The sequence below is a fragment of the Colossoma macropomum genome, unplaced genomic scaffold (genome assembly GCF_904425465.1).
Source record: "Colossoma macropomum unplaced genomic scaffold, Colossoma_macropomum, whole genome shotgun sequence".
Classification (NCBI taxonomy): Eukaryota; Metazoa; Chordata; class Actinopteri; order Characiformes; family Serrasalmidae; genus Colossoma; species Colossoma macropomum.
The window spans coordinates 24,072,578-24,098,431 of NW_023494807.1; the positions used below are offsets into that span (position 1 = coordinate 24,072,578).

General features: G+C 37.5%; 1 protein-coding gene across 1 annotated transcript in view; it reads right to left on the reverse strand.

Annotated features, from left to right (window-relative positions):
* sema6ba (sema domain, transmembrane domain (TM), and cytoplasmic domain, (semaphorin) 6Ba) overlaps positions 1-25,854 on the reverse strand; it is a 112,512-nt gene that overhangs the window by 79,442 nt on the left and 7,216 nt on the right. Inside the window, exons 2-3 of the mRNA XM_036556668.1 lie at positions 23,254-23,368; positions 1,396-1,456 (exon numbers count right to left, since the gene is read on the reverse strand). Of these exons, the coding sequence (XP_036412561.1) occupies positions 1,396-1,456; positions 23,254-23,368 (176 nt within the window). The remainder of the gene's footprint in view (positions 1-1,395; positions 1,457-23,253; positions 23,369-25,854) is intronic.

Genomic DNA, 25,854 nt, shown 5'->3' on the forward strand with positions numbered 1-25,854 from the left:
CATTCAATTATTTGTGTGAATTAATCGACTAATAATTGTTTAACTGGTTTGAATGTGATCTGTAAATGTGAAGAGCTGTAACAATAAAATTTGGCAAGCTGAGGTACTGTTCACCAAGAGCTAAACTACTACCACGGAAAAAACATGGTGCTTTGTATAAGCCTGCAAATAATTCTAAGCTACATTACAGTAAGTAATAGCTTAAAAATAGATTAAAAATGTTTGTGCTAGTTCACTAGATGAGCTGTCTGTAACAGCTTTCCAGGACAAGCTGATGACATTTTCTGATGTTCTTATTAATGAAAACTGATGCATCTTAGAATATTTTAGTGAATAACCTAAGTAATGTAATAGAAGGAGCTTTAGTGATGTTTGTAAGAGTAACGTTAGCTCATTCTGACAAATCACTGACTGTGTGTCCTCAAGGAGCAGTTCAGTTTGTCAGGACACCAGCATGGAAGGAAAGCTACCATTTACTGACTGTTCTGCTGCTTCAGAATCATCAGCAGAATGTTTGATTTTGGTGTTTGCAGGTAACGTTGTGCTTCCATGCAAAGCCAGACTTGCATATCGCTGCTGTCGGAGCACAACCTCGCATCTCGATTTTTGTCATTTATAAGTTTTTGGCATAATTTAAAAATGTCTGTAGTCCTTTACATCGTGGACCACAAGAAATGGCTCCAAATGACTTGGAAAAAAAAGTGTGGTTCCATTGACTTACATTGAAAGTAAAGTATGTTTTTTCCTTCTCCTGCCAAGTTATCATTTTGGAGATACGAGGTTTTGTTCTGACAGCAGTGATATGTTGTATGTGTTTACTTTATCCTTCATTTTAGGAAAATACTCCCAGACTTCACTTCTTTTTTAACTTTCAGCCACAATTGTTCTTTTTCTTTCACTATCTGCTCATATAGACACAATACTGTAGGTGAAACAAATGTAAACAAAAGATAATCAATAGAAATATCTGTTAACAAATTTTTATTGTCAGCATTATCGGTAATGACCCAAAGTGTTTTCTGCCGTAGCTAGTTCACATTTACAGTTGTGTGCAAAAGTCTGGGCACCCTGGTCAAATTACACATTTTGTTGATTTTCTAAGTGAAAATAAGTGAACACATCCTCTACACAGAGCACACGTCTGCACATTTTAATGCACAATTACTGTTTAAGTTATGGCACGTTTAATATTCTATGTCTCATTTTTTCCCAATATGTTAAACTCAACAAAAATTCAAAATTGTGCACTAAAATGTGCAGATAAAAAAAAAATTAGAAATTCAACCACACATGTAATATGAACAGGAGTGCTCAAACTTTTGCATTCAGACTGCATACATTCACACACACATCTTATTGAGTCACAAAGTGTGTGTTTGAAGAAACAAGACTCACTTTGCTGTAGAACATCTCATCTCCTGATACATGGTCCAGCTCCACGCGATAAAGGTCATCTCTGAAACACACACATGCAACATTCATCAGCTGCGAAACAGAACAAAGTGCACCTACAGCCCTTGCCATTTCACAGAACTAAGGTGAAAAGCAGCTCATAACTGAAAGGAAAAAAATTGAAGAAATGGATCAAAACTTTTTCAAATTCCCAGTTCAGGCTCAGACAAAGTGTAAGGGAGAGAGCGAGCAAGAGAGAGAAACAGAGAGACAGAGAGAGCTGTAAATGTGTGAATTATCTGAGAGCAGTGGAAATCTAGCTAGAGTATGAATGAAAAGGGAGCACATACACACCCTCACACGTTCTCACATATGAAGCAGGATTTATTGAGAAAAATTCAGGGAACTCTTTACGCTTTAACCTACATTCACATTTTCATTTATCAGCCGAGACAGTTGAGATCAGTTGATATGAGGTCACAGCGTTGGTGTAACTACCAGTAACGCTTGCGGGGCAAAACGGCCATTGAGTACAACTTATCTATTTTTTCAACATCTGGAAAAAAACAGAAAACGTATATTTTACAGAAAATTACACAGAAGAAGACTCAACAATTACATATGCTATCCCATTTTTTCTGTATTTAGTGTGTCCACTCTTTGCCTTTATTAGAGACTTGCTTTCAGTTTTTTAAAGAAATCTGAAGGGACAAGTAATCCCAAACACATTCAGTGATGTTGAGGTCTGGACTCTGGCTTGGTCAGTCCATTGTTCTGAGAGCACCAGATTTGATTTGCAAATGTTCTTCTTTTTTGGCTGATTTTTAGGTCAAAATAAAACAATTCTTCTTTGCAGTAAAATACAGTTCTGCTGATCATTCTAACACAATATTAACAATAAATGGTCTTAAACGATGGAGTTAATGGAGCCAGACTGCTGGTCACCATAGCAATGCAGACAACAGTCTGGCCTAGCTAATAGCTAACAAAAAAGCAAAGAGAAAGATTTAAGATGAACATTGATAATTTGGAGACAAATCGGCTTATTTGCATTTACAATCACTCCAGCTGGTTTCCTGATATGTTTCATCTACAACGAGAAACTGTCAAACACTAAAGTGAGGCTGAAATCATCCTCTCATTCTCTAGTTTCTTGTTAGAAGTTTCCAGTACCTTCCAACAGTGCAGCAGTTACATTCCTTAGGCACCATTTCAGGTGAAACGGGAAATTGAAGCTGACGAATGACAAGCTGACTTCAGTCTCGTAAAGAGGCAAATGTTGAGAGATATTTTACAAGAAACTATTCCACTTTTGAGGAAAAGTTTCCTGCTGGAGAAAAGTGGCTATAGCTGAAGCTAAAGTTTAAAGCAGAGCAAAGTAAGTCTGTGTTTTGGTTTATATTATATTTTTTAGCCTATGCTGGTGGCACATATTGAGACATAGTTACAGCCAAGATGGTAAAATGGACACAAAATGTTGTGGCTCTCAAGGTGGTTTGATTTTTGTTAAAGGGACAAAATGGCTCTTCTAAACATTTGGGTTGCCGGCCCCTGGTTTAAGACATAAAAACGTATAAAATCTCCTCAGATATATCAGCTGAAAAATGAAAAACTTGTAATTAAAGTTTTTCATTGGAAAGTGAAAAAGGGCGGTCTCTGACTTTTGCGAAGCAAATTACACTCATTTCTGTTTATTTCCTGAGGGGTGACTTTGAGCCCTGTGTGGTTCTCCAGCTCATTTACATTTACTCCATGAGCCTCCTGGGAACTGTAGTTATGGTGTTTACATGCTCCATCTAACCATATTTTATCTCTGTTAATGATTACTTCATGCCCTGCACAGTTGTATGTGTTACTGTGTGTAACCAGCAGGCTTTGCATGTTTGTTTACTTCACTGTATACTGCGAGCCGGTGGGGTTTAGTTACTTCCTGTCGGCTAGGTTAGATTTCACTTCCCACTTCCTGAGATTAGCTCTATGTTTTAATTATAAGTTGCCAACTAAAAGCTTTTTTCATTTTTTCAATGCTTTCTGGTCCTGCCTCGTCCTTACTGACGCTACAATATGATGGGCTTGTTCATTTTTTGTACACTGGGGTCCATATGCTCCTATTTACCCCACTGACATACGCACAGCCTTAGGACAGCTACTCTTAAGACAACCACATGTGTGATATCTTATTGTAAATGGCTGATTTTAAATTTACAGACCACAGAAACATCAAAAGGAGAATGGTTAGCGTCTCTACTGTGTGAAGCTTGGGAACTGTGAGACCAATTATCTCGGGGAGGCCATTACCACAGAGCGTTTAGGACCACAGGTCCCACTGTCATACATTTCCTTGAGAGCTAATAAAGCCTCCAGAATAGACTAGATGTGCCACACTCCCTCTTGGCCTGGTTGAGAAATGAATGGGGAGGGCTAGGCGAGTCACTAAATTGGCTCTATTAAACTTTTGGCCAATGTTAGTGAAGTCTTGTCTAGCACATAACTCCAGTGAAAATCTCATTTTTGACCTCTGTCAAGTACAGATTTATATCGATGGACTGCATGCCACACATCTGTAAGTGAGCTAGCTGATTGAGAATGATTGGCAGGTCTGCTCAGTGTGACACAAGCAAGCTAACTGAGTTAGCTAGCTGCCTGTTTAGCTCTGCAGTGTGGTTAACATTGGCCTGGTGACTAAGTTTCCACTCCTCTTTCCTGCAGTCTAACAGACCCTGGACAAGTTAATAGAAGATTCTGTTGCACTTACCCTCTTCCACGTATCTCAGTAATACATCATGTCAGACAGAGTCTTATCATGAGCCGCGCTAGCTCCAGCGTTATACTCATTAAAGCACTTCTGTCCAAGCTTTTCCTCTGTGGGCTACTTTCAAATAGCCTACCACAGTTTCACACTGTTGTCTTTGGATCTTATTATTCTAATGTCTCCCAATGTTATATGCTGTATTGCAATGTAAGAGCCTCAAAATTTGTACCTCACAGTGAGATTCACACCACAACACAGAGAGCAGCCTTTATTACTTCTGGTAGTTGTATCAATGATTGTGTTAATCGCATTTTCTCCTTTTTCTGTCTTCAAAATAACACCAGTGCAGAAGAGGTGATGTGAGACGATAGTGATGAAGGAAGGTGATGTCATCTCTTAGTCTTGGGAAAATGTGATTTTCTGAGCTCTATAGAGTCTATACACTAATACAGGAAGGATATGTTTTTAGTCAGCAGCAAGGTTTCCATTTAAACACCTAAGCTAGAGTTTTAAAATGTCATGGACACTCTTAGAAAGTTCTGATATAGACGGTGCACGTTCGAAGGATGTTTCTTTACAGCAACATAGCAATCATTCTTAGCTGGTAGAATGAATATCACTTAAGAGACACTGACCACATTAATATCATAAACTAGGATACACACTTTTGCCTGGCCAACACTACAAGATGAGGAAAATATGAGACCCCACACATAATAACATTCCACAGAGTCCACAGATTTTTTGCCTTTGGTTGTTGTTCAGTCATCAAAGCCTGCACACACTACAAGATTTACTCAGAACAAAACACCACTCACTTTCAGATTGTGTTCACGAATCAGCGGCCCAATCAATGGACTCATCTCTCAGAACCTGAGATCTTGCAGAATTTCTCTTGGGCAAACATGACTTTGGATCAAACAAACATGACAGATGATAGCAATGCAGAGATTGCTAGTTATGTGCGAAGTTAGCAGCATAAAAGTAGAGAAAATATATATTTGTTTTTTTTACATTGTACATCAGGATACCCTTTTATTCATCTGGGCTCTCAGTTCAGCTTGGCTCTCATTGGTTAACAGTCTTTCACATGTGACCTCAACACTGCATTTTATATAACTGAATCAGTGCTCCGCCTACACTATGTGGTTTTGACTTATAAAAACTGAATATGTGTAACATTTACACTGTCAGAAATAAAGGTAGTAAACTGTCACTGGGGCAGTTTCCTTTTAGTCACTGGAGTGGTACATTCAAGGGTACATCTCAGTACCTTTAGTCTGGGAACTTAATTGTACCATAATTAATTGAATAATATTTTTATATTAATTGATATTAATTGAAATTATATATTTTTTAAGTTGTATTGACTCCACACACCCCGTCTCAGGCTTTTTAATTTATTGTTCTGTTTTAAAACATTAGGTTATGAAGAGGTACTAATACATACTTTTCACCCGGAAAAACATATTTAAGATTAACAATTGGACCTAAAACCACTGTTGTACCCTTGAGAGAAATTTACATTGTTTGTATCTTGATGAACAAAAAATGTACCGGTACACAGAACCTTTGTTTCTAACAGTGTACTATTCTAAATCAGGCAGCCACAGTTGGATGGTGAATAGATAGGTGTAGGGGTAAAGACTGGATTATACATAGGCTGAACCATAGGATAATCTGGAAAGATAAGCGTTGAAGACTATCCTGAAATCAGAACACCTTTTGCGATGGTCAGGAGGAGGGAGATGGCCTCAAGACTGGCCAGATTATCCTATAATATGGGCTAGGCCTTAGTGGAAAGGGAAGAGATTCAGAGGGAAGGTGAGGTGGAGTTACAGAGGTGGAGCTACACTATGAAGCAGGCTGTAGAATATGATTTGAATTTTATTCTGCGTTAATAAAGTGTTCACATGGCGATTAATGTGTGTAAAATCATTGCTATTTATTGTAAAGTGATGATCGATCCACTATTATTGGTCATCCAGACAGCATAGCCTGTCGAGACATGGGATTACAACAGAATATTCTATTGTATTCCATTGTATTCTATTTAATACACAGTGCAGTATTCATCTCCACATTGGACATACCATTCAAATCAATTGTGAGTACTGCATTGAACAGTTCACATTTCATTTGTCTGGTATAGATACAAGTTTTCTGGGTACCCGTTTTGCCCACAGACAAGCTTTTCTAACTAGACCTTCTTAATCTAACAGGTGGTGCCGTGTTTGATTTACTGATGCTTTACAGCCTTATTTGTATGAAAAGAGGAAGTTGCTCAAATCCAGCACGATGGCGATGGTGCAGCAGCTGATCTTTGTTCTCTCTGTTTCGGCCACATTCACAGGTAAAGACCCTTTTAAACTTCAACAAAATTCTACATGTTCAGCTGTGTTATATTGAGTAATCTATAGAGTCATCCAATTAGCTTTACCCAGTCTTAAAAAGAATTAATAAGCATTTTCGATGCAATTTCATTTATAAATCATACATAATCACAGAAAGCATTTCCATTTGATTGTTTTTTTGTCTAGGTAACAATGTCTGCTGAACTTTAACACAACCTAAACAAAATCAAATAAGTGTAAGACACACCTAGAAACAGTAAATTCAGTTAGTTATACTAGTGATGAATTTCCTGCCCAGCTTTCTGGTTAATGAGTGTGAATTTATTCTTTCAAGTTTGCACTGAGGATTCTGCTGACTGTACTTCTGTAGCACTTCAAAAGCAAATTTGTAAATGAATGCAAAATAGATAAATCTGATTGTATTGTGCTATTCCAGGAGTGGGAAATGGCAACAACACACAGAGCTAAGATCCCAACAGTTCTCCCACTTATCTGCATTGTGGTGTAGTTTAGAAAAAAGGCTGTTAGAATGTGTTAAAGTCTTGTTTTACTGCAGCTATAATGAGAGCATATCAGGTTTACACCTTTTTTAGAGACAGTAGCAGTCTGGACTTGAAGATAATAAGAAAATCACAAAAAAACGAATTTAGTTTTATTTCTAAAGTGTTGGGGGTGGGAAAGGCTTGTGTGGAGCACAACATTTTGTTTAAGTTTCAGCAGCAAGGCCTACAGCTAGACACAAATCCAGTGTGGTGACTTAATTTGAATAGAAAATATTATTTAAGTGGTTTTTGCCACTGGGCCTGCACATCATGATTTTTTTTAGCCTAATATTGACTTGAATATGCCACTTCTGACAATTTTCTCACAAACTGAAGTGATAAAAAACAGGCTAAAGTTTTGAAAAACAGGCTAAAATTGTACAATGTACTCCTGGTGGGGGTATACCAAGGCAGAATGTTTAAAGTGACCGACAGCTTTGCGTCTGACTTCCAAAATATGAGTGAACAGAGTTGTTTGTTCCTTAGCGCAGCAGGGTACACTCGGCTTACGTCACACGATATCAGCTGGTATCAATGTTGGTATCAGTGAATTTGTATTAGTATGATACCTGATATCATATTGATGCATCCCTACTTCTATTAACATGCAATACCCTTTAATCGCTTCTAAAAAGCCTTCTGGGTTTTGATTACATCACTCTGCACCAGCAGGAGGAAAAAGCAATATTAATATATTAATAATAATATCATGCTTCACCTCTCACTACCACCTACCATCGAGGGAAATGCTCAACCAGCTCAGAGACCCTCTCTGATACTGATCACTTGGTAATACGTCATGATACAGAAGGAAAATGCATTATGATTTCCTGTTCACATTGACTTTAAATAATATCTGGTAACAACTTACTTGAACTCTGCTACATAACATCAACATAACCATGCCATTAGCATGTCATTGCAGATGTCATATACTGTCATGAGCTGTCATGACTCATTACGTTCAGTAATATAACAGCGCCAGGTTATCATTACCTTTGTCAACGATAGATACAATCATATTTGATGTCATGACAGCTTATGCCACATGCTAATTTATTACTACTCTAGATGGCTCTTATAGCATCAAACATTATGACACTGGTCATGCCAATTAACAGTGATGGTAATATGACACTGTTATGCTACTGAACATTACCTTTCACAACAACTCATGACAGCATATAACATCTGCTTTGACTTCTGGCCTGTTACTGTGTATCTCACTACCGGGAACAATGACTAAAACCTTCCTACTGTTTGTTTGTGGTTTCCTCTTTAGCTACAGTCAGATTATGGTTTCAGATATTTTATTATTTTTTCATAGGTCTGCCTGTGAAAGTGAACAATCACCTCTTTGTAGGTTATACAGTGATTATATAGTGATAATATTATACAGAAGAACGAGTTGGCCTGAATCATGGATTCACACGTGAAAGCATGTTTTCTTGCTATCATGCTGTCATGACACAAAGTGAACATAACCATATGGTTTTGTTCTTTCTCTACAGTGTCCAGTGATGTGATTGGCCGTGTCGGCAGCTCTGTTCAACTGGACATACAGGATCGTCTACCAAATTTTGATGACTTATCCTGGAAACGTGATGGAACCACAAACATCGTCAAATATTACCTTGAATTTAAAAATGTTAAACAGTTCACTCTTTACGAAGGCAGAGTAGAGTTCAATGCTGTAAACTACAGTCTGACACTGAAGAACTTGCGCAAGACCGACAGTGGACTGTATGAAGCAAAAGTGTCCGGCACAGAGGACGTAATTGTTGCTAAGTACAGACTCTCTGTGTTAGGTAAGTCTTATAGAATAGCAATAAATGTATGGAAAATTCAGTCCTGACGCAACACTGGTGTTAAGATATCATATTGTCACTATCAAATCAAAACCTATTTCCAAAATGGTGCATTTACAAGAGAAGGAAAATGTAAAAAAATCACTATTTAGTAATGACCTCTGTAACTGTAAATATTTTATTGCTGACTGGATTTTGATGTGTGTTGACCAACAAAGCAATAATTTATATATTTATTTATGTGTGTGCCTCAGATCCAGGGGAGATCCCAAATCAGCAAAGCAACAACACCAGCAATGTGACTCTCACTATTTTTCTTCTTGGCATTGCTTTCGCTTTTGTCTTTTGTTGAATTTTATGGGTTTGTAACCCCAATAAAGCAGTAATGTTGTGAGTTTCTTCATTTTTGACTCCTGCCTTGATTTTATAATTATTTTATGATTATTTTATGAACATTTTATTTGCAAGAATTTAGCTTTAATTAAAAAATCATTTTTGAATGAGATTAATTTGTACCTTGTCATAATCTAATGTTTTTAAACAGAACAATAAAATAAAAGTCTGGAAATGAGATGGGGTGTGTGGTACATGTTTATGGTACAATTATGTTCCCTAACTGAAGGTACTGAGATGAGGGTACAACCCCAGTGACAAGAGGGGTACTGCCCCAGTGATAGTTTTGTAACTTTGAGTATACTGTTGGGAAAAAAAGATCCTCCCAGATGTTGTATTCTGATTTCAAATGCACTACTTATTATGATTTAAAAAGTTCTTAAATCTCAATGAAATAAAAGGCCTTTTTTCAGAGGTTCTTTAGTAAAGGCAATGGATATACATAGAAGGATCTCTGCATGGTTAAATGGTTCTGATGGAAAACCTGTTGAAGACAATGGTATTTTGAAGAAATGGCTCTATATAGCACCAAAAAAGGTTCTGCAATTGTTAAAATGCACTTTTTGGTATTATCTAGAACCAGTAATAATATTTCAGAAATGGATAGTTCCACACATTTTTATTGAACTGCAGATATATCTATTCCCTACTGTAAGATTAGAGTACACATACCAGTTTATATTAGTCTTTGTAATAGGCACTGCACTGAACGGACTGTCCTTTGTACTCACATTACATCTTTTTCTACGACAATTAGGGTCTTGTTCATTTCACTTTCTATGTTTCCTGCAACACCGAGTTACTTTGCCTGTATGTAAAGAGGAAGTTGCTCATACGCAGAATGATGGCGATGGTGCAGCAGCTGATCTTTGTTCTCTCTGTTTCGGCCTCAATCCCAGGTAAACAGTCTTCTAAACGTCAGTACTCCTGTATTATTATGTTACGCATGTTCAATAGTATTGTATACAGTAATCTATAGAGGAATCTGATAGCCCTAAAGTGAATGAAGTAATTTGAGATTTTCGAGTAAAAATGATCATTTTCAATTGATCTTAGATAATTATGGAAAACACTTGACTGTTTTTCTAGGTAAGGGCGTCTAATCACAACCTAAACACAATCTAATGAATGTACAACATGCCTAGAAACAGTTCAGTTAGTTATAGTGTTGGCTGTGAACCTGTTGACTCCAATGATCACATATTTTCAGCGGTTTAAAGTAAAGATTGTGTTTCAGAGCTGAACAGAACCTCCTAAAATGCAATTCTTGAATTACAGACCATCTTCCTTTGTCTGTTGGGTTCTTGCTACTCTAATAATAGGAAATGGCAGCAATATGCAGACCTAAGACCAAAGTGCATTGTGGCGACAGTTTAGAAAAAGCTTGTTAGAATGTGTTAAAGTCTCATTTTACTGCAGCACTGAGGCTGCATGTCAGGTTTACACCAGTTTGCCTAGAGAGCAGTCTGTACTGGAAGATAACCACCACTTGAGTAGCCAGAGTTGGGAAGGTTACTTTAAAAATGCATTCTGGTACAGGTTACTGATTACATGTTAAAAATTAAATATATAACCTAATCCAAAGGATTACTATATTAACCCCTTAAAATCCCAGTTTTATTATATACTAAGTCTTATTATTTAGTAACTACAGGGACTCCAATGCAAACTGGTTGAGCTATTCTTCGGTTATAAAAGTGTGTAATAAAACTTGGCCATTTAAGGGGTTAAAGTAAAATAATCTGATTACTTTTTGTTGCTTTTGGATTATTTGTCTTCAACAAGTGATTATTTCAACAAGATGTCTTTAAATAATGCAAACAGGAAAACAACACTGTTCTATAAGACAAAATTATATATTAGAGACAATTGCCTATAATTGCCAAGGCTGTGCCACTGGTGTAGCCAGAATTTCCAAATAGGGGCAGCTAGGAAGCATTATGTCTCCGAGCTAAACCAAAGTGAGGCTGACAACCACCAATTAGCATACTTCACTGTAGCTCTCACAATCTCAGAGAGAGAAAATGAAATTCACGACACAAAACTGCTGACCTTGCATTTAACTGCCTAGTTAACTATAACAGCTGACAGCACAGCATGGTGGGTGAATGCTAATTAACCAGAGTAACCAGAGTTCTACCTCGTACAGCATAGATGTCCCGAGCAAATGGTTCTAGTCGTTTTTGTCAAAAATGAACTTTGTTTTCCGTTAATGGGCCAAAATTACTTGGAAAAAATTCAGGTTCCATTGACTTACATTAAAAGTAATGTCTCTTTTTTCCTTCTCCTGTAAAGTTACCATTTCAGAGATACAAAGTTTTGTTCCAGCAGCAGCGATATCCATGTTATCTTTGTGCATCTTGTTTTCTGTTCAGTATTTTAAAAAAATGTTAACGAAAAAAGACAACAACAAGTGGTACAAACATAACCAAATGATTTTGTTCTTTTTCTAGTGTCCAGTGATGTGTTTAGGCTGGTTGGCAGTTTTGTTCAACTGGACATACAGGATCACGGAACAAAGATTATTGATTTCTCCTGGAAATATAATAGAACCACAAACATCGTCAAATACTACGCTGACTTTGAAAAAGTTAACAAACATCCCCTTTATGAAGGCAGAGTGGAGTTCAATAATGCAACCTACAGTCTGATATTGAAGAACTTGCAGAAGACTGACAGTGGACTGTATGAAGCAAAAGCGTCTGATGAGGAGGACAAACCTGTTGCTAATTATACTCTTTCTGTGTTAGGTAAGTCTTTTAGGATGACAGTCAGTGGGAGGAAAATTCAGCCCTGACACAGCACTGCTGTTAGGATGTCATATCATTGCTGTGGGAACAAAACCAAAATGATACCTTAAAAAGGCTTGAACAGATGTTAATTTTCACACAATGTAAAAGGTAGGTGGTGTTTCCAAATTATACATACATAAAAAGGTCTCGCTCTCTGAAAGCGACAGAGTCATACCGAGTCATAATATCAGAAAGTGTTAAAATGACAGCATTGACTAGTGGTTGTGACATTCAATTATTATCAGTGAAATTTTATGGATTGTAATTATGCAGTCAGTTTAAGGTCAACCCTACCTGAACAGAGGTTTATTTTCCACTGGCACAGCATGGCTTCCTTAGCACGGTTAGCTAACTGTGCTCAGCGTCGCAGAAGCATTTTGGTGGGATGGCTTAATGATGTGGCTATTATGGCACGTTTCCACTGCATGGTACAGCTCAACTCGACTCTACTCACTTTTGGTACCAGCTACTTCATTTTCCACTGCAGATATAGGACCCCTTCAATGTAGCTGGTTGTCATAGCGACACCACATGAAACTGCCTGGTAGGAGACAAATTTTGTTCAGAAGAGGCTGATGACAGCAAAACAAAAGAAAGGAGAGTTTGGGAAATACCACATCAGAGTTCAGAGTTCTGGTTGCTCAAAGGTGAGAGGGTATGCTAACCTGGTAGCTAATGTAATTCATTTTATCATTCATTTTCGTCCCATAGTGCCGCTTTGACCGCAGGTCGCATGAATGATCCAAGATTCTGCACCGCAAAGCAGGATCGGTATGACAATTGATCAGTATATTCGCATCTTGGTGGTGAGTGAGATCATGCGTTTCTTCCAGACACACCAGTTCAGCGATCCAAAGGCGGTAGCTGCTAGGCCAATCCTGTGGGTGATGTCAGCCATTGCTGCAAGTACCTTCTCTTCAATGATTGATCCGAGGTACTTGAACTGATGTACTTGTTCTAGAGTCGATCCATCCAATTGGACAGTAGCTGGGGAGCCACCGGAAGTCACGACCACAGTCTTCTTTCCATTGATCTTCAATCGGAATCTATCAGCTTCGTCCTCCTGAAGGATTTTGGAGGGTTCATTGTCGTTGTCCGTTAGGAAGGCGCTATCGTCCACAAACATACAATCAGTCACACATTGCTCAAACCATTCACCGTAGACGACTCCTCGACTGTTTTTGCCGACGACCAGATCATTGAGGGTCGCGAATGAAAGTACAAACAGTCCATTGTTGTTCATTTCACCCACACCAAAATGGCCAAGAATGTCTTCCCATCCTTGTTGATTATTGCCAACGTGGGCATTGGTAGCTAATGTAAACGTATATGTTTAGGGTGATAGTGACGATTCTCTCCAACCAATCAGTAGTCTTCAGTTTTTCTATGCCACCTTTGGCTCAGGTCACTTGGAACCTCGATGGAGGTAATACCAAAAATAGTACAAGGTACCAAATGCCAAATGTTTGCCTAATGGAAAACCAAAAAGGCGAGTAGAGTTGAGTCGAGTTGATGCACCATGCAGTGGAAAAGCAGCTTTAGGTGATGCAGCTGATTAGTTCTATGTAAGGATTGCTTTTGTACCATTTTTCACCTTATAAATAATTCAGTTTGCTTAGAAAGTTGCTAAATTTAATAAAACAGTACATGATAAAGTCTTATATGAGAGCACAAAGTCAAGTGACCTATGTTGGAGACATCTGGAATAAAACATGTTCTGTACAATGTGTAGCTGTTAACTTGTTAACTGTCACTGAGCCACTGTCATGCATAGTTTTTCTTTGGTATTTCCTGGCCCTGATTTAGCAGCACAGCAGATGGAAAAAGAAACTGTAACTGGTCTCATGAGTCTGCGTTGGAGAAGTTGTGGGCACCATTTAGCTCTACAGTGGAAAAAAAGCCAGAGTGAGAAGTTTACAGGACTTTATCAGGTCCTGGGTGATGACTAGATGCAGAAGTTGTTAGTTAACTATGATCTCTTTAACTATGAGTGGTTTATTGTTGTCTGGCTTTTGGAGTGTTGAGTAGCATTACACTGGCTGGGTCCCAATACAATGGATTTCTTACAGAAAATAATATTTTATGGTGATATTTTATTATGGTATGCTAGCAAAACATTTTTCCATTTAGCTTTAGCAGAAAAATGTTTGTTAAGACCTGAAATGCTCTGAAAACTGATGTTGGAAATGTTTTTATGGGAAAAATAACGCTTAAATTTAGTGATGTGATGGATCCTTCTTATGCCTCTTACAACAAACACAAAAAGAAGTAGAGAGGAACTGAGGAGGAAAGAAGAGAGTTGCTGCCATTGTTACAGAGTGAGGCATCCATAGAAGGCTCAAACAGCTCTATATGTGTTCTCTTGTGTGATGGTTCTGACAGAGAAATTATAACAATGATATTACAACAACATAATAAATGATAATGATAATTCCTTATCAGTAGGTTATGAGGAAGTCAGGGAAGTCAAATGTACACAAGTTAGTTGGATGGAAAGACGCTGTTGTGCAGAAAAAATCAGTTTGTTTTTTAATGCATTTCCATTTTATCACTTGATGTTTGTGAAGAAAGCCAAAGGAAGCTTAGCTAATGATATATATGTGTGTGCTCCAGATCCAGTGGAGGCTCCAGTCCTGACCCACCAGCTAAGCAACAATACCTGCAACATCACTCTCACCTGTAGAGGTCATGACCTCTCTATCAACTCCAGCTGTTACAAGAAAACTTGTGAAGAGAAGGAAGTGACATCACCTGGAGGTGTTACCCTTTCGCTGTCTGTCAGTGATAGCACCATCATCTGTAACCATAGCAACCCAGTCAGCTGGAAGGAGGATGTTTTGAAGATAAAAGTATATGAAGAAGGCTGTTCTTATGATGGTGTGCACACATGCACAAACACAAACACATTCCTTTTGTACTCCTGTTGTCAGGATACTAATAGGGGTTCAATAACACATATTACACCCATATTTATTTTCAATGTTTTATGTATTATGTATTGTCTTGATTCTACAGAGCTCTAATTCTATACTACCCAGACTGATTTTGCTTAGAAAAATCATCGTATTTCAAATGAAATTGTATTGGATGAAATTGTATTTCAAAACAAACATTGTGATAACATAAAAATAGATAGGGTGCATCCAGATGCCTAGTTTGTCATAGTGGTTTCCACAAAAGATGGTGAATGAGAGACCCTCAAAAGACACTGAGGGGCATATCGGAAATACAATTGTAAATTAAAAATATTAATTTTTCAAATTTTCAGTTCTATTTGAAAACTTTGTATTAATATTACTATTGAAATTGTTACGCCATTAGTTTATTTTTACTAATCTTTTTTCCTCCTTAGGAAACAAGGACCAGCATGGTGACTCAATCTCAAATTGGCTATGCTCTGTGTTCGCATCACTTCTAATTTTCATGGTTATTGCCTTACATGGTGCATGTCGACTCAAGAGTTCAACAGGTATTGCTGACTCTTATTTCTAATGCATGCTAATTGTGAATGAAATAGGTTTTCAATCATTAACCTTTTAGACAATGTTCTGATCTTTAATTATGTTAGATGCCAACTTGCCTTTGTAGGAGCTAACATATGAGAAAGCAACACATTTTGACTCCCTGTTCCACATCTCAATTCTGCCAGATTGTTTTTTTTTTCAATTTTGGCTCCTAAGCAGCCTGTTTATCCACTATAGTATTCACTGACCTGTAAGAGAAGCTAGCTGGACTATAGTGTTAAAGATGTCAAATGTCTTCTCACTGAAAAAAAAAGAATTGTACAACCACATGAATTTTGTTTCAGGCAACGAGGCAGTGCTTACAAGTGTCATGTGGCTTAGCACCACTACAGGTATAGTACTTTTATGTTTATTTCTTAGAGGATCATTAATCAAAGCAGACTTGCTTGGTTTTCCAGTACTAAGAGGAGTGGGTTGCAAACATAATGTGAATCACAGGAGTTTTGGGTTTGACTTTAACCCCCAAAAACAAATACAGACAAAAAGTTGGGGCAGTTTTTAAAAATTACACAAAACAAATAACGTTACTGCTATGTAAGACTAAGAGAAACACTTGAATATACGCTATGTATCCTCATAGTAGTAACTTAGTAACTAAAAGCAACTATGTGTAAGAGATGGTTATATACCATTTAGACAAAATAGCTTTGGAAATATTTTTCCAAATTAAACTGACAAATGTACAATTGAATTTCTGTTTTCCTTTCGAAACTGTCTAGCTTCCTTTCACTGGGAGAAGACACAGCATTTGACACAAGTTGAGGTAGGAACTATTCTTTCTGTAGACATTTAGACATTTATGTCAGTAAATACTCTTCACAGTACTTTGATCTAAGGTCTATGTGGTTCATTGGAGCCAATATTTAAATCCATGTAAGGGAACATACAGTGAGGGGAAAGATGTATTTACACACTTTTTGTTATGTAATATACTTCCAGTGTATATATCCACTTCAAATTTACACACAGAGTGTCTTTTGATAAGGGTTTCGCTAATAAGGGACTTATTATTATATTTTTCAAATCCTCTATGAATTCTTAAAGGGATTCAGTTCAGGATATTGGCTAGGTCATGCTAGCATGCTAGTCATTTTGGCTGTATGTGTGGGATCTCCTCTTTCTTGGACAATAAGATTAAATTCTCTAATATCTTCTAGTGCATTGCTCCATTCATCCATCGATGATGTGTAATGTGCCAGTACCGTTCACAGAGAAGCAGCTCCATATTCATGATACTCCCACCTTCGTACTTCACTGTGAATGTGGTGTTCTTGGGATGATACATGCAACCATTCTTTCTCCAAAATATTATGAGCTTAATTATTGCCAAAGTTCTATTTTTGTTTCGTTTGAACAGATTACATTGGATTGTTTAACTGCTTCTTTTTTAGTTTTACATAAAGTGTAGGAATGGAGATTGCAACATATGTATATTTTAATATAGTGTCTGAATACTTTTCTCCCTATCTATTTATAGTTTTTAAACACATCTTTACTTTTGTTTAAGAATATATACTTTTTTGTTCATATTTATAAGTACACAGTCAAAAGCCATTATGTGTGTAAATTTGAAGTGGAAATATACACTGGAAGTATATTCTGTTTTTATTTACATTTTGCACAGCATCCCAACTTTTTGGAAAACAGGGTTGTATAACCAAAGCAAAATACTGTCTCTGTATGAAACACACAGCAAATGAAATGACCATTTATGACTGCATCCTGTCTACAGTTTAAACAAGTACCAAGAGATTCCACAATGTTGGACACACCTTCTACTGCAGGGAAGATGCCTGAGCATACAAGAGTCCAGTCTGACCACTCCAACTCCTGAAGACCAGGTGAAAATAGCTGCTGCCATTAAAATTATATAAAGGGAAGTAATATAGTTAAAGGTAGAGGGAAATATTTCTACATTCATTTATCAAAACTACATTACACTAGCCTGAGATGCCTTTAACAAGCCACAGTTTTCTTCCCAGGGCTAACCACAGAGGTCAGCGCAGGTGGGGACTGAAGATGCAGAAAAGATGGATGGACAAACTGAATCTCAGGAAATATCAACTGAAGAGTTGAAGACCTGCCTTTTCTTAATCTTTCAATTGAAAAATAACACAGCAATTGCGACAATGATTATGAAGTTCACACTGGCACCAAGCGCCCATACATCCATTCGCAGCAACCCAGATTTGATTCTAGATTCAAAATCTCCAAAGAAAAGAATAAAATAGGAAGAAAAAGGCATAGTATACTTACATCACCTCTCCGAGAATGATGTGGTCTAGAAATGTGCTACTGAGCATGGCCAATATCTGCTGTATATTCAAAAGAAAAATGGAGATTCCCAAAATCTCCTTCATCTCCTTTTCTAAATGAAAGTCTATCTTCCAACAACGACAATGCCTAAAACAACTGTTTAAAATGGAAGCGTATCTACCCCATCAGACATATGACTACAAACATTTCAAATATTATTGTTTGGGTGATTTTGAGATCGAATATTACAGTAGTCCCTCAGAAATATCAATGCATATTTAAAGCCTGTAATATGCTGCTTGGGCCCTGTATACCAGAGCTCTTTTTAGAGTGTTTTTAATTGTGTTATGACTTGTGTTTCTAAAAAGTAACTGTGTGGTGGGCTTCACTGCAAAAAAGGTATCTTGGCAAGTGAAAGTGTCTTAAATCTTAAAAAGTATATATAATATTTCTCATTTTAAGATTGTTGTATAAGATTATTTACCTTCTTTCTAGATTTTGTACCTAAGTAATTTTATTAAGTAAAATGACCAACTATATTAACACATAATGTTGCTTGTTTCAAGCATATTTATTTAAACAAGCAAAATTATCTGCCAATATAGTGAGATAATTTCACTTAAAACAAGTAAAAATGTCAAGAAAAAGATTAAATAATCTTATAATAGTTCTACAACAATCTCAAAATGACAAATATTAGATGATTTCAGCTATATTTCAGATGATTTCACTTGCCAAGATACCATTTTTTTTGCAGTGTTGACCATTGGTCCTCACCAGTATGCAAGAGCAACAGATGCAGGACTTTAGTAGTGGTTATTATAGTTATTTGTAAACATTAAAAATGTAACTTGTTTCTGATTAATTTGTTTTTATTAAGTAAAGTACACATGATTCTAAAAATCTTTTTCATGTCTGCAGCCACAGAGGTCTTAATGTTCACCAAATATATATAACATAAACATACTTCAAACAATTTCCTTATATTTTCTTCATAGTTGTTCATTGTTCACATAAAATTCTGTCCTCCAATGATGACACCACTTATCATGCCTGATTAACCAATAGGAAAGAGATCATAATATTAAAACATAAAAATGTAAGGAAAGTTATAAATCCACATTTAACGTGACCAAAGTCACAAACATGCACATTCTCCTGGACAAAGATATGAGCACATAATCTCGTCCACACGGAGATGGAGCATTTGAAATCTTTTACACACAAGGCTGGTCTTAACTGTTGGGATTTTGTCAGATGCATTCCACATGGCTATCCATACATCCAAGTTTATGCACTTCCATGAAGCATTTTTTGTTATTTGGACAGAGTTTTAAAACTTAATTCTAGTCAGCAATAGCGAACAGCTGCCTGCTCTGGACACCATGATGATAAATGAGTTTATCTAAGCATGATATATTCATGGGAGTTTCACAATCGCCCTATATGTCATGTCAAAACAGTGGGCTGTGATTAGTTGTTTTACGTGTCACTCAAACAGCCTCTTCCTGCTAAGGTAGACTACGTTACGTTGTGAAAAGCACCAAACAGGCAAGACTTTAACGTGATGCATGATCATGGGTGTTTTCAAACTCAGACTAATGTACGCCTTGTACTCTCAAAAATACTACCAATTACACTCATGCAGTCTGACCCACCAGTCCATCACTGCTGGGAAGAGATCACCTCAAAGATGTCACAGTTCCTGGACAATAACATTCCATCATCCCCTTGATTTGTAAGAATTGAATAGCTCCACAATTCAAGATACTACATCTCTCCTTTTTGCTTTGCACACCTCCAAGAAACTTTTATTTCACTGGAAATCATGAAAAGAACTTGCCACATCACAATCTCCTGAATGACCATAGAGTTGCTGTCGGAACAAAACTTACATTGTACATTGAAAACATAACTTCACATAAGAAAAAAAAACCTTCTTGTCTTTAATGAAAGTAGCAGACAGACAATTAAAAATGTTAAAATGATATTGTTTTTAAGCATGATTTTGAGAATGGGTATTAGAGTACTCTTTCAGAAAATATCAGTGAGATTCTGAAGCCTAAAAAAAGCTGTGCAAGCCTTTATACCCACACTCTGTGTTTTCCATTGTGTTTTTAAGTGAGTTATGACTTGTGTTTCTGAGAAAATTACTGTGTGGTCAATTTGAACATTTGTCCACAAGAGTAACAGAAGCAGAAGTTATTTTGAAATATTGAAAATGTAACTTGTTTATGATTAATGACTATTTTATTTAAAAAAGTAAAGTGTGCCTGTTTTAAAAAAATGCCAGCCATGCAAGTCTTAATAGAAATTGTTCATCAAAATAAATATCCATCAAAATAAAAATACTTCTGTACTTTAACTCAAGTAGATACATAAATGGAGGACTTCATTTACTCAAATCATTTTCAACAGCGGATATCTTTACTTTCATTCAAGAACAGTAGATTTGTGTACTTTGCCCACCACTGACCAAAACTGTATTACTGGGGTCCTCAAAACTAGCCCACTGTTGCTAGAAATTGACAGGCCTATTTGTGCATGAGCTGTTATTCAATGTAACATTTGATTAAACATTATTATTTTCTTAGATCTGTTGTTAGAGTTGAGTGAGGATGGAAATAGTATAGTTTCCTTTGTTAAGTACAACCCAAAAAGCTGATTAATAAATATATACTCGATTGGTAGCACTGGCCTCCCTGGCCACTTTAGTTGCCACCTCAGGCTCTACATGAGAATTACCTAAACTCTGGCTAGTCTACTACATGCTGTGTATCACAGAATGTCAAATATCAGCAGCAGAAATATCAGCAGAGCTGGTTTTATACCAGAAGCCATAACACAGTACTCACTCCTCCCCTTTCATTCCTCATTGCTCACTAGCAGCTTAACACAGAATCACAACATCTCATACACTGAGAGCCAACATTGTTCCAGAGAAAACTACTTTATTTGATTATATTCATTAAAAACATCCATTTCCATTACCAGCATTCAGCAACCACTGTGGTGTTGTGGTGATGGGTTGCAGCATTAGCTGTGTAAAGATGCATTTTGGTTGGACAAGTTAGCTTCTTGCCCACATTTGTGCAGCTTTTCGTGCCTTGTGCCTTGCAAACTAATGACGTGAGGGCTAACTAGGGCTAACGAATTAAAAATCCTTTCTAAAGTCAGAACCTGCCATCTAATTAGTAAGATAATCCCAGTTATCTTAGAGCTAACCACTGTTAGCTTAGAGCAACATTTTCATCCCTGGATCTTATCCTTCTAATGTCTCCCAGGGTTATATGGTGTTAAGTCAGGATTATCATATTACAGAGGTGCTCTGAACTCATCTGTTTGCTAACTGCTTTTATCCCAGAGCAACCCTTTGCTCGGATCTTATCGCTCTATGGCCTCGCAGTGTCATTCATAAATAATGTAGATGCAATATGTGATTCAGTACAACAGTTCGACTCTAAACTCGTGCGCCTCTTGCCGTGCAAATCTCTGTCACAAAGATGTAACACTTTTTGGAAGGCGTGAACTGGTTCCTACCGGTTTCCCTGACACTTCTAATCTCGCAACCCAAGCCACAGTGTATCTGCCCTGACAGTGGGAAGACAGAGAAGAGTGTTTGAGTGGTCTCTGGGAGAACAGGGGGCGAGGGCAAAGGGCAAGGCCACCCCCTTTCTTTCTAAGAGCTTTTCCCTTCAGGCTTCAGCCTAAGCGGGAGCACATGTGAACTCTCCAGAGATTTTAAAAATTCCAGTTCACACTGCCTTTGAAGAAAGTATGATCTGTGTGGTGGATTTTTTTTTAACACTCCTTAAGATAACACCCGTGAAACGGAGTCACACTCACACACACTCGCACACACACACACAGTGGGAAGAATAAAAAGCAGATGGGAAAAAGACTTTGAGTGGATAATACCTCCTTACCTCCTCGGATTCAGGCGCTTATGACCCAAGTTTTCATTTTTCAGAGATTTGAAATCGTAATGAAATCGTTCCACTGTGTAATTTCTCATTTCCGTTTTTCGGGGGGAGCGAAACACCTGCCATTCACTTAAAATGAAAATCCTCATCTAAAATAAAATACTCGCCAATTGCTTTTGCCGTAATGGTTCTAAAATGGATATTCCTAAAGCAGCTGGGGTATAGTCATAGAGTGCTTTGTGGTCAGGCAAAGTGTCAGTCCTTTACTGGTCATCCTGAGTAATGCTCAGAAGTGCAGGTGAGGTGCGCAGCTGAAGTCAATGTGAGATGTCATTTCCACATAAAAGTTAGGTGAGTGATAGGTAATTTCTGGGTTAAAGGGCTCATATCATAGAAAGGAAATTTTGCTTGCTGTTTTTAAATAAAAAAGTTTGTGTAATTGGCTCCAGCAGTTACAAGTTTCAAAACATAGTGTTCACTCTCCAGACCATACAGTCCACATATGAAAATGAAGCTTCAAAAATGCCTATTTTGAATTCATCATGGTTGTGATGTCACAACCATGAAAAACACTTCACAGACTCCATTTCACAGAGTACCAGAAAGCTGGAACTGTGCTTTTTTCCACTGGCCAACTGTCCAGTACCAAAGATTTCAGTTTCAGTTTCTCAGGACTGGTCTAATGGTGCTCAAGTGTGCTCTCCTCTGTCTTTGCTAACACAGCTAAAGCCTACGACAATTTAGCAAATTTATCCAGTTGAAGATAAAGTTAGCAAGCAATATTACATCACCAGTAAGTGAACCAGAATGTAAACGAGATTGGTACATTGATGTGTCGACTGCTATCTTTCTATTACTTTGTAAACAGTTCGCTAAGAGGACATTAGCTAGTTAGGAAGCTAACACTAACTTGATTAGCATTTATGCTAGCGCCCACAGTGTGAGAGTGTTTTTGCTCATATTTTTACACTTGTCAGAAAACAAAATCCAAATAATTATGTGTAATTGTGAAGTATATTGTTTCATATCAGCCAGTAATTTTAACTAGCTAGCAAGCTAATTAACTAGCAAGTGAGGTAGCTAATTAGCCAAATTAGACGTTTTAGAGAAAATGATTTAGAAAATGTCCAAAAAGACAATTGAATTCTTAGTCAAGGTTATTATGACGGCTACAGCTGCATCAAAGAGGTGGAACATGAAATAGAACTAGAAGAGTTGATAAGTAGTACATTATCCTGGCTATAGTAGAGTTGCTGGAGCTGAAGACAGAGAAAAATGTTATTAATTGTTGTGCTTTTCCTGACTGCAAGAAAATGTTTTTCAGGGCAGCCAATTAGAACAGAATCCATTTACATATTTAAAAAAGCAACAAAAACAGCCTGTTTAATTATAAGGGATAAAGAGAGGTTGGTGCTCATGTAAAAGAATGATGTTACATAAAACCACACAAATGTTAAAAAGTGGAAAGTGCAGGCAACAGTTCAATGCCGGCGAGTGGTCAGTGCAGGTGCAGTTACCTTGCTCCGATGTAGAGCGTGCGGTTGACTTTGAGGACGCTCTGAATGTACAGTGGCTCCTGCCGCATATAGGAACGATGAGCTCGGCCTAGAAACACAGGATAGCGCCTAGCAACTGGGAGAGAGAGAGAAACATACAACAAATGATCAGTTCCCTTCCTGAAGCTGAAGGACAGTATGTGTTCTGATTTGATTCCATCCCAATTTGATTGTTTTTCTCTCTGTTTATTTGTTGTTGTGTATGGATCCACAAATATTCTTAGCGCAGTTTATAAAAATATAGCTGCTATTTATATTAAGCTATTGTTGTCAGAGATGTTTTATTATTAGGCCTGTTGCACTGCCATCGTCTTGTAATTGCTTTGGCAATATTGCATGTTAAGCAGTCATGCCAGTAAAGCCTATTGAACTGAAAAACAAAGAGAGAGAGAGCGTGACAGAGAGAGAAGAGACAGTGAGATGCAGAGGAGAGGAGAGATGAGCTAACATAAAAAGAAGCATTTAGGAAATGGAACAAGAAGGACAGAGAAAAGGAGAAGACATAGGAGATATATATATATATATATATATATATATATATATATATATATATATATATATATATATATATATATATATGCACTGATCAGGCATAACATTATGACCACCTCCTTGTTTTGTTGTACACTCATTGTCCATTTTATCAGCTCCATTTACTATATAGGTGCACAGTTCTACAATTACAGACTGTAGTCCATCTGTTTCTCTGCATACTTTGTTAGCCCCCTTTTTCCCTGTTCTTCAGTGGTCAGGATCCCCATGGACCCCCACAGAGCAGGTACTATTTGGGTGGTGGATCATTCTCAGCACTGCAGTAACACTGACATGGTTGTGGTGTGTTAGTGTGTGTTGCGCTGGTCTGAGTGGATCAGACACAGCAGTGCTGCTGGAGTTTTTAAACACCTCAGTGTCACTGCTGGACTGAGAATAGTCCACCAACCAAAAATATCCCTCCAACAGCATCCTGTGACCACTGCTGAAGGACTAGAGGATGACCAACACAAACTGTGCAGCAGCAGATGAGCTACCGTCTCTGACTTTACATCTACAAGGTGGACTGAGAAGGTAGGAGTGTCTAATAGAGTGGACAGTGAGTGGACACTGTTTAAAAACTCGTCAGTGTTACTGCAGTGCTGAGAATGATCCACCACCCAAATAATTAGCTTTATATGCTTTGCAAGGTTGCTTTGGCACAGTATTCTGAATGACCAGTCTTTTCCAAATCCTAGCTCCTATGATAAAGCATGAAAATCAATTTCTGTCTTCTGTCACAAACAGAGAGAATACCACACATCTGCAGCAGGCTAAGTGAGCTAACTAGCTTTCTGTTTAGCACTGTTAGCATGAATCCTGTGGTACCTCATGGTTTTTTTTCTTGTCGCTGTAGGCGTTCTATTCCTCTTCCTGGTTCTATCTCAGTATTATATCATCCCTGCCATCTATCTTTTGTCAGATAGAATCTTATCATTCTAAGGTCTCGCAGTGTTAGATCCAGTGTTATACTCTGTTATGAGTGTCACAGAAGGCTATTCAAGCTCTTCCTCTGTTTGTTAACTACAACCTCATTTTAAGTTTTGAGATCTTATCGTTCTAATATTTCGCAGAGTCGTCACCAGTGTTACGGTGTTCTATCACTATTGTATAATAATAGAACTCTATTTTGAACTCATTTGTTTTCTAACTGCAGTTATCTCAGATAGCCTCTTGGTCTGATCTTATCATGCTCTGACCTCACAGTGTCAGTTATTAATAACGTAGGTGCAGTCTGAATATTCCACAGATATCCTCCAAAGTAAAGCTTCTTTTGAGCTGAATTAGTTTTACTAGAGGAGGTTTGGTACTGTGATTTGTAAAGGACTTGATTGGTTGATTCATATGGGACAAATTAGCTGTGTATTTTTTCCTAATTTCCATATGTAGCCTGGACTGAAACTTCATAGCTTGGATGTACCTGCTGGGGAAAAAAAAAAAAAAACATGGAATTCATGCTTGTCTAAACTGGTTTATGCTGGTTTATGCTGGCCTGGTGCTGGTTTGGCTGGCCGCCCAAAATAGCCATGCTGGTTGACCACCCTACCACCATTCTATATGTTGGTTTTGCTGGTAACCACCATAGAAGCTTTCATTGCTGCTGACCAGCAAACCAGTGTAAAAAACACAACATATGTTTTTTGTTGTTGACCAGCTATAACGGTCTATGCTATTTTTTATAGCAGGGGTACTTTGGGATTATGCTCAATAACAACACAGCGGCACATGGTTGAGTGTATTACCAGATATTGTTATTCCATAACCGTGAGGTTGATTTCAACAGAAATACTCCTACTGAGGGAGCTGCGGGTTCCACGGATTACAAAATGCAATCCATTCTGTAATTATAACTTGTCAGACTTCTCTGGCTAAAACTATGAACAATGCAGATTCACAGTCGATTAAAATCACAGATTTGTTGTTACTTTTACATGCAAAAGTTTGAACATCCCTGATCAAATGATGTTTTGTTGATTTTCTAAGTGAAAACAAGTTACCATTCTTCACAGAAAACACACACACACACACACA